This window comes from Phoca vitulina, unplaced genomic scaffold (genome assembly GCF_004348235.1).
Source record: "Phoca vitulina isolate PV1807 unplaced genomic scaffold, GSC_HSeal_1.0 scaffold13, whole genome shotgun sequence".
NCBI classification, from domain to species: Eukaryota; Metazoa; Chordata; class Mammalia; order Carnivora; family Phocidae; genus Phoca; species Phoca vitulina.
In genome coordinates this window covers 294,312-304,674 of record NW_022589716.1, presented here as the reverse complement: position 1 = coordinate 304,674, position 10,363 = coordinate 294,312, and the positions used below count along the sequence as shown (strand labels likewise).

General features: G+C 38.7%; 1 protein-coding gene and 1 pseudogene across 1 annotated transcript; one reads left to right on the top strand and one right to left on the bottom strand.

Moving 5' to 3' along the window:
- Positions 1-294: 294 nt before the first annotated feature.
- Positions 295-1,263, bottom strand: LOC116636905 (olfactory receptor-like protein OLF4). Its single transcript, XM_032412107.1, has one exon. It carries the CDS (start codon positions 1,261-1,263, stop codon positions 295-297), a length of 969 nt encoding a protein of 322 aa, XP_032267998.1.
- Positions 1,264-5,551: 4,288 nt separating this feature from the next.
- LOC116636904 lies at positions 5,552-7,314 on the top strand (annotated as a pseudogene).
- The last annotated feature ends 3,049 nt before the right edge of the window (positions 7,315-10,363 follow it).

Sequence of the window (10,363 nt, the reverse complement as noted above, 5' to 3'; positions counted from 1 at the left end):
TGACGTAATGTATGGTGACTAACATAACATAATAAAATAAAATTAATTAAAAAAAAGAGAATGTCCTAATATTTCACATTCAAGGTTAGAAATGACATTGAGAGAGTAGGGAAATGACAAAGGGAAGATCTCTTGGATATCAGAGTTATCACAAAGCTTAATAAACTGTGTTACATAAATTACGCAGAGAGGTAAAAAAAATAGAAATTACAGGAAAAAAATAGAAGAGCTATGTTCCACTTCCACAATCTGATCAAAGTATCTCAACATTTGGCTCAGGATCTGGGCCTGCAATCATGGGCACTTCTTCAGCTCCAGGATGATTGTTCCTTTTAGAGTTGGCATCCCGGAGAATCTCATCAGAGCCCTCTTTATATTTTTGTTCCTCAGGCTGTAGATGAAGGGGTTCAGCATGGGTGTGACCACTGTGTACATCACCGAGGCTACTGCACTTGAGTGGGAGCTCTGGGATGCAGCAGAGCTAAAGTACACTCCTAAGCATGTAAAATAAAATAAGGAGACAACCGAGAGATGAGATGCACAGGTAGAAAATGCTTTATATTTTCCCTGAGCTGATGATATTCCACAGATGGAGGAAGCTATCTTAGAGTAAGAGTAAAGGATCCCAACTAAGGGACCAACAGCCAGCAACATAGCTGCAAAATATATCACCATATTATTGAGAAAGGTGTCAGAACATGCAAGTTTTATCATCTGATTGAGTTCACAGAAAAAGTGGGGGATTTCCATCTCTCTACAGAAGGACAGTCGCAACACCATGGAAGTGTGTAATAAGGAATGAAAGACACTCAGGACCCAGGATACCAGAACCAGCAGTCCACAAAGCCAGGGGTTCATGATGATTGTGTAGTGTAGGGGGTGACAGATGGCCACAAAGCGGTCATAAGCCATCACAGTCAGGAGGAATATGTCTAGCCCTGTAAACAGCATGAAAAAATACATCTGAGTGATGCAGTCTGCATAGGTGATGACTTGGCTCTGAGTCTGGATGTTCCACAGCATCTTGGGGATGGTGGTGGAGGTGAAGCAGATGTCTACAAAGGACAGGTTGGTGAGGAAGAAGTACATGGGGGTGTGGAGGTGGGAGTCTGAGCCGATGGCCAGGATGATGATCAGGTTTCCAAACACAGTGATCAGGTACATGGAGAGGAAAAGCCCAAATATGAGGGGCTGCAGTTCTGGTTTCTCTGAAAATCCCAGAAGCTGGAACTCTGAATTTCCTGTATTGTTTCCTGGGTCCATGTGTTGGAGTTGACTACCAGCACAGGAGAAAATAACACAACTAATTTTCACACAAATAGTCATTGTTCCTATTGTGGAAATGTAACAATTTATATTTTCTAGTCAATAAACTAATTGTAATATTTTGTGAATGGATTTGGTCCCCTTGAGAGGATCCCCAGTTCCTTTCTGATTAGGAATTTCCATCCCCACATCAGATGTTCCCCAAAAGGTCAGGTATTTTAGTTTTAGTAAGAAGTTATTTCATGCATTTGAGGAATATATAGAGTGTCGATCATGTTTTGGAAATTCTATCATAAAGCAGAGAGTGCTCTAAAGTAAAATTCCCTACAATTCAATATTGGTGATGGGGTAGATGCATATATAAAGATTAAATAATCACAAAATGGGGACAGATGATATGAACAGAACGGAAGCTGGTTAAGAGAGAGATTGTGTCAGGTGTTATGTTGGGTGTTCAGTCAAGGCTGGTTAAGAAGGTGACATTTGAACAAAGACCTGTTGAAGAGAGGGTGGAAGACAGGAGGTCTTCCAGGCAGAGGGAACAGCTGGGGCAAAGGCCCTGAGGAAGAGCTTCTGTCAGAAAATCAAGGCTCAGAAGGATGCCAGTGTGTTGAGGGAAATGGACAAGAGGGAAAGTGATGAGAGGTGGTGGCAGTGAATTTCCTAGAACCATGTGGCCTCATAGCTGCTTAAAGTTCAAGACACAGGGACTTCCTTGTCCACACAATGTTCTTCTTACACTTTATGATATTTGCAATAGGGTCCTGTCAATTGACTATCCCTCTTTAGTATCATTTGTTGATTGAGTTTGGCCCATGTATTATAAGGGTCTCCTTGAAATAGAGGACCCTGTGTATCCCTGCTCTGAGGACTACTCTCAGTCATCAAGATGCCCACATGCAGGCGCACATGCACACACACACACACAGTGTCACATACACACAACACAGCACACCATGTCCTCCTGGCGTGTGTGGTGTGTGTTACTTCTATGTCCTTCTCACCTCTCCCCCACCTGCTCTAACACAGTGTTTAGGATATGAATGCATACAAATCATATTACCTTTTCCATAAAGAATGTGGAAATATTACCCAGAAATTCCTATTCGTAGCTTCCTAGGGACAAATCATCCTGGGGCTCCATTCCGGAATGGCCACTTTCTGACCTGTGTGCAAAGAAACATAAAAAATTGTGTTCAATATTTGGGGTCTTTTCTGGTTCCATACACATTTTAGATTATTTGTTCCAGCTCTGTGAAAAATGCTCGTGGTATTTTGATAAGGATTACATTGAATGTGTAGATTGCTTTGGGTAGTATAGACATTTTAATAGTATTTGTTCTTCCAATCCATGAGCATGGAATGTTTTTCCATTTCTTTGTGCCTTCCTCAATTTCTTTCATAAGTGTTCTACAATTTTCAGAGTACAGATCTCTTACCTCTTTGGTTAGGTTTCTTCCTAGATATGGGTTTTGGTACAATTGTAAACAGCTAAGAGACACATGAAAAAATGGTTACATCACTCATCATCAGGCAAATACAAATCAAAACCACAATAAGATACCACCTCACACCTGTCAGAATGGCTAAAATTAACAGCTCAGGAGACAACAGATGTTAGCCCAGATGCAGAGAAAAGGGACCCTCTCACACTGTTGGTGGGAATGCAACCTGGTGCAGCCACTCTGGAAAACAGTATGGAGGTTCCTGAAAAAGTTAAAAATAGAGTTACCATACCATGCAGCAATTGCACTGCTTGGTATTTATCCAAAGTATACAAACATAGTGATTCGAAGGGGCACATACACCTCAATGTTTATAGCAGCAATGTCCACAATAGGCAACATATGGAAAGAGCCCAGATGTCCATCCACAGATGAGTGCATAAAGAAGATGCGGTATATATACACAATGCAACATTAGCCATTAAAGAAAGAAATCTTGCCATTTGCAGGGATGTGGATGGAGCTAGCATGTATTATGCTAAGCAAAATAAGTCAGAGAAAGACAAATACCATATGATTTCATTCATATGTGGAATTTAAGAAACAAAACTGATGAACATAGGTGAAAGGAAGGAAAAATAAAATAAGATAAAAACAGAGAGGGAGGGAAACCATAACAGACTTGATTATAGGACAGAAACTGATGGTTGCTGGAGGGGAGTGGGTGGGGGGATGGGGTAGTTGAGTGATGGGCATTAAGTAGGGCACTTGATGGAATGAGCACTGGGTGTTATGCAACTGATGAATCACTGAATTCTACCTCTGAAACTAATAATACACTATATGTTAATTAAATTGAATTTAAATAAGAAATTACAAAAATAACAGGAGAAAAAAATTCTCTGATAGAAAGACAGAGAGAGACAGACAGAGGGAGGAAGAAATGAGACAGACATAAAGAATAAATCAGCTCATTTGTCCTGAGAGACTGTGAGGAAGGAAAGCTTCCTTGGTGCTGGTGGCATCCAGTCCTGGTTAGATCCCATTTATACCCAGCAAAAATAATAAGAGCTAAATTAAATTTGTCCACAACACAAAGTAGTGACATATTTATGGTGTGAAACACCTTACAGAGTGAACATCACAAGAGAAAGATGAGTAAAAAGAATAACCCAAAATTTCACAAAATTTGGGCATTTTATTATCAGATTGCAGAAAGCAGGAGACTTGTTGTTCCTGTGCCTATTCAAATATAAATTAGATTGCCAAGGACTCAGGAATAAAAGGATTTGAAAAAGTCTTTTAATGTGGAGAGAAGCAGTATCTAAAGTTTTAGTTTCATCTCATATAAAAAGATATGGGACAAGTATGTTTATGGAAGGTAAAGGTGATTCGTGGTCAAACATAATAAGAAGAATCCTTTTCAAGTGATGACATTTCTATTTTAGAAATAGATCCAATAATAAAAGGCCAAAAGGAACAATAAGGTACACAGAGACATGAACACTAGTTGGAATATATGTACAAAGGGTGATTTGTGTGCAATAAGTATACAGAAGGACATTCACTTTCAGTGTTTGGAAAACAAGTATGAACTAGTGAAGAATATTAAGGTGACAGATCAATTCTTCCAGCAAAGCAAACAAACAAACAAACAAAAAAGTAGAAAAATCAGTGTAGGGAATATATTATGACTAACTCAGAGACTAAAACCCAAAATTTATACTCTCACACATTCTGCCCAAATACATCTATACATACATAAAAAAGCAAAATGGCAAGTAGATAAATTGGTGAAATAAACAGCAATTCTTTGCTGAAAGATCACAAAAAAACAAAAAGACAAACAAAAAAAAAACACCCACACAAAACAGGAATAAAACCACTCTGACCCCACTATGCAAACAGCAAAGACTCCCACAGACAATTTTCAACAGAGAAAGTGAGTGGTTAGTTAAACCATACCACGTTCAGGCTCACAGATAATGAGGTAATTGTAAAGGAAGCTCATCAGCATACCCTTTTTCACATAATACATGTAAAAAATTTCATTTGAATACTCAAGAGAGAGGAGGTATGGTGATATGTATGTTTCACGGACTGCTCTTGCATAGGTGTATCTGTGAGAAATCTTTCGTCTGGATTTTTCTCCTCGGTAGGGAAATGTAGTCTAATATGTCCATATTAAAAGAGAAAAGACATGTCCTCACTTCACTGTATATCCCTCCACGGCTAATACTTGACTTTTCTACTCTAGTTAATCACAAAGATCCTTGGTCTCATGTTCTTTTATGCTTCCCATCCCTCATAGGATTGGATTTCCCTTATTATGATTTACTTGTTAACGCTGAAACTTGCATTTCTGAATTCCATGTTCACATCTATTTTTAGGGTCATAAATACATAAGTTAATCAACCAATAAATTTCTTAATCAAGCCAGCAAACAGCCACAGCAAACTCTCAGCTTTGGGCTGGGCTGGATTGGCCTTCAGGTGACCTCAGCTAAATGCCTTGACTTTCATTCTCAGACCAACTGCAGTCCCTTCTTGGCAGTAAAACTCATCTAGATGGGGTCTCACAGAGGAAGGTCTCGACATGGAAATCAAAATACCTGCCTGGTTGGTAGATGATGGAGGATGAAGCTCTGTCCCCAGACAAGAGAGCAAGAATGAGTCAGACTTCAGTACCCCATCCAGACTTAGGACTGCACAAGAAATGACCAGGTCTTGTCCAGCCCAAGGTTGCCTGTGCTATGGGACTGCAGCCGAGGAGGTATTTACAGCTGCTTTGGTCTGCTCATTAGGCACATTTCCCTCCTGTTCCTCCCACCTTTAGGCACATGACTTCCCTGCAGAACACTAGTGTGGACAGAAAGGAAATTTCACCTTTTGAATCTGTTCCTAAGAGAAAGGCTGATAAGCCAGGTGAAGTCAGTTCTTCTTACCCTTTTTCTATGACTTCTTCTGCCTTTCAGAGATCTAAACTTCTAGCACCTTATCCCACACCTGAGTGAACATTTTCTCCTGTTTAAGACTGAGGAATCAGTCCTGACTAGGTCCCTTGGGTCCTTCAAAGCATTGACTTGGGGTGGATGATACCCCTGATATCTCTAGAAAATTACTTTTCCCTTTTTCAACAAAGATAATAAGTTTGTTCTTTTAATATAAACCCTTGGGCACTACACTCTTTGGCTTCATGACAATTTTGCCAAAAAATTAGGAATTTCACACTTCTATCACAAGTTCAGAGCTATGAAAATGTAACTATAAAATGTTTGTTAATTGTAAGATATATATTGAGGTATTTTATTTAGTATAATCTGAGTTTAGCACCTTATAGCAGTTGCCTAGTGTTCATCCCAACACATGCCCTCCTTAATACCCATCATCTGGTCACCCCATCCCCCACCCTCCTCTCTTGTGTAACCCTCAGTTTGGTGTCTGATTACTGATGCTAGGACTTCTAGTACTACGTTGAACAATAATGGTGAGATTGGGCATCCTTTTCGTGTTCCTGACCTTAAGGGAAAATCTCTCATTTTTCTGCATTGAGAATGATATTCACTGCATGCTTTTCTTAGATGGCTTTTATGATATTGAGTATGCTCCCTCTATCCCTGTATTTTGAAGAGTTTTAATCAGGAAAGGATGCTGTATTTTGCAAATGCTTTCTCTGCATCAAGTGAGAGCATCATATGATTCTTGTCTTTTGTTTTATTGATGTGCTCTATCACGTTGTTTGATTTGTGAATGTTGAACCACCCTTGCATTCCTGGAATAAATCCCACCTGGTCCTGGTGAATTTCTTTATAAATTTCCTTTCAACACAAAAGAAGGGATTACTGAGTCAGTGTTGTACATACTTGTACTTCTTCCTTGCCAACCTGTACTTTGTATCACCTCCACCACCATTCCCAAGATGCTGGTGAATATACTAACACAGAGAAAAGTCATAACTTATGAAAGCTGCATCATACAGATGTACTTTTTCTTACTTTTTGTAGGGTTGGACAACTTTCTCCTGACTATGATGGCTTATGACCCCTTTGTGGCCATCTGTCACCCCCTGCACTACAGGGTCATCATGAACCCCCTGCTCTGTGGACTGCTGGTTCTGGTGTCCTAAATCATGAGTGTCTTGCATTCTTTGTTGCAAACCTTGTGGCTGTCCTTCTGTTCAAGCTGGAATTCCCCCACTTTTTCTACGAACTCAATCAGATGATCCAACTTGCCTGTTCTGATACCTTTCTTAATAACATGGTGATGTATTTTGCAGCTATGCTTCTGGGTGGTGCTCCCCTGGCTGGGGTCGTTTCCTCTTACTCTAAGATAGTTTCCTCCATAAGTGGAGTATCATCAGCTCAGGGCAAGTATAAAGCATTTTTCCACCTGTGCATCTCACCTCTCAGTTGTCTCCTTACCTTATTGTACGAGCTTAGGTGTGTACCTTAGTTCTGCTGCTACCCAGTGCTCCCACTCAAGTGCACTGGCCTCGGTGATGTATGCATGGGTGGTCACACCCATGATGAACCCGTTCATCTACAGCCTGAGGAACAAGGACATAAAGGGGGCTGTAAATGTATTTTTCAGTGGGAAGCCATGAAAGGGCCGTTGTTCAACATTACCTGTGATTTCATGCTTAATGCCTAAAAGCCAGAAATTGTGATTCTTAGATTGGATCATGAAAGAAGAGCTTAATCCCTCTATTTATAACCTGGAGTTTCAATTTTCTAAAGTTCAACTGCTCTTGATTTTAAATAAGTCCCTTTGTTGAACTTTCTGCACCTTCTGATAGCCAACAATTTTTCCTTTTGTTTCTTTTTTAATTCTTTTATTTATTTTTAAAGATTTTTTTTTTTTTTGTCAGAGAGAGACAGAGAACATAAGCAGGGGGAGCAGCAGGCTGCTCCAGGAGCCTGACTCCTGACTCGTTCCCAGACCCTGGGATCATGACCCAAGCCGAAGCCAGATGGTTAACCAACTGAGCCGTCCAGGCACCCCTCCTTTTATTTTTTAATTTCCAAAGTTAGTCCCATCATGAATCAGAAACAATTTGGAGATTCCCATTTGCTTAATATTGTGATTAATGGTATATAATGATTATCATATAGTTATTAACTGATTATTACTCTATTACATAGAGTAATAATTTTGTTATATAAACTACATTTGGCCACTGAGGCCAAAATTTATAATTTTAATGTAGAGGAAATTCTTTGATCACAGCTTTTCAGTCTGTGTCTGCCATTCATTTCCATGTTACTACTTTAAATGTTCTTTCCGGTGATAAAGACTTTAACTTATTAGTTTGTTTTGTAGCTAGTCATGGGGCTTTATGATCCTCATTAGGATCCTGTTCTCATATCAGTTCAGAATCCACAGTATCCTTGGCACAGAATAGTAAGGCGAAATTGCTTATGAAAAACTCCCTCCAAGTGTAATCTGCAGAAAGACAAATTTGCATAAACCAAATGACTTAATATGGGCTCAGTATCAGAGAAGAACTGAAATATGATGAAGTAAAAATTTCAATCATACAATATTTTATTGTGGAACATGTGTTTTTGATGATGTACATCTACTCATTGAAGTGTGGGATATTTGGCATCCATGTGTAAAGGGTTTTATTTATTCGAGTGAAGAATTTATTGGCAGATATTGAGTTATTTAATTGGATGATGTACTGTTTCTATTTGAAAATTTCCAGTGCTGCCTACAAATATTACTGCTCCCATTGCCCTAAACTTAATATCTCCCCCTTTAAAAATGTTGTCATAAACGTTATAATGTGAGTGAACAATTGGTGTTTTCCCTCTGTCATTAACTACCTTTTTTATGGCTCTAAACTCTCTTCAATCCTATGATCAAAGGATGACTCAGACAAGAGCTGGAATTCCTGCCCAGTAATGCTCTGGGAATGGAAAGTTGTGACTGAGGGTCCCACAAGTTATTCCTGCAAAAACATAGAGGTTTTTCCAAACTCTACCAGTTACCTGGATGGGAATCTCAATGGTGGTCACTTTTTAGTATAGTTATCTGAAATAACTGTGAATAACCAGGCCATTATGAATACACCTTTCAAATACCAGAACAAATGTCAAAAATAAGAAGCAGTATATTATTATTAATATTTTCAGTTCTGTTTATACTGATTATTGTATCAGTCAGCTATTACTGCATAAAAGCCATGCCAAAAGGAAACAATATAAGATAATATTTTTTTTTTCTTTTTTTAATCACATGGGAGTCTGTGATGGGGAAGTCTTCAGGGCTCTGCTGGTCTCCTCATGAGGCTGCTGTCAACTGTGGGTCAGCTGGAAGTGCTCTGCTAATCCTGGCTGTGTTCTCACATTTTTTTAAAGATTTTATTTATTTATTTGAGAGGGAGAGAGATAGAGAGAGAGCTGGAGGGATGGGGAAAGGGAGAGGGAGAAGCAGACTCTCCCCATGTGGGGTTCAATCCCAGGACCCTGGCATCAAGATCTGAGCCTAAGGCAGACACTTAACCAGCTGAGCCACCGAGGTGCCCTGTTTCTAGGATTTGTCCATTTCTTCTAGGTTGTCCAATATGTTGGAGTGAAAATATTCATAGTGGTCTCCTATGATTGTATTTCTATTCTATTGGTTGTAAGGTATCATTTTTGCTGCTCATTTTATTTATTTATGTCTTCTACACTGCCTCCTTTTTTTTTTTTGGTCTAACTAAAAGTTTGTCAGTTTTGCTAAGCTTTTCAAATTATTTACTCTTAGCTTTGTTAATATTTTCTACTGGTTTTCTGGTCTATATATTATTTCTGTATGCTCTAATATTTGGTATTTCTTTTTCTCTGCTGCTTTGGACTTAGTTTGTTCTTGTTTTTCTAGGTCTTTGAATCATAAAGTTAAGTTATTTACTTAAGTTTTTTTTTTCTTAATGTTGGCATTTATTGTTGTAAACATCCCTCTTAGAACTGCTTTTGCAATATCCCATAAGTTTTGATAGGCTGTGTTTCCATTTTCCTTTGATTCAAGATTTTTAAATTTCCTTTTTGGTTTCTTTTTTCACCCATCAGCCATTCATGGTTGGCATGGTTTAATTCCCACATATTTGTGAATATCCCACATTATCTGTGCCCTTACTTTTGTTGTAGCATTATTCACAATAGCCAAGATGTGGAAATAGCCCAGTATCCATTGACAGATGAATTAACAATGATGGCATTTTGGTACAATGGAATTCAACAAATAAAAAAAGGAAGACATCCTGTCCTTTGCTAAAATATGCATGGACCCCGAGGGCATTATGCTAAGTTAAATAGACAGACAGAAAAAGTAAAATACTGTATGATCTCACTTATATGTGAAATACAAATATCTGAACATGTAGAAACAGAGAGTAGGTTGATATTTGCTGGTGGCTGGGGTTTGGGGAAATGAGAAAATGCTGGTGAAAGCCTACAAAACTTCAGTTATAAGATGAACAAGTTCTGGGAACTTAATGCACAACATGGTCATTTTGGTTAACTATATTGTGTTGTACAGTTGAATGTTGCTAACAGAGTACATAGTCAATGTTCTTGCAACAAAAAGAAATGGTAACTACGTGAAGTGATGGATGTATTCACTAACCTATCGTGGTGATCACTTTACAATGTATATGTATATGAAATCAC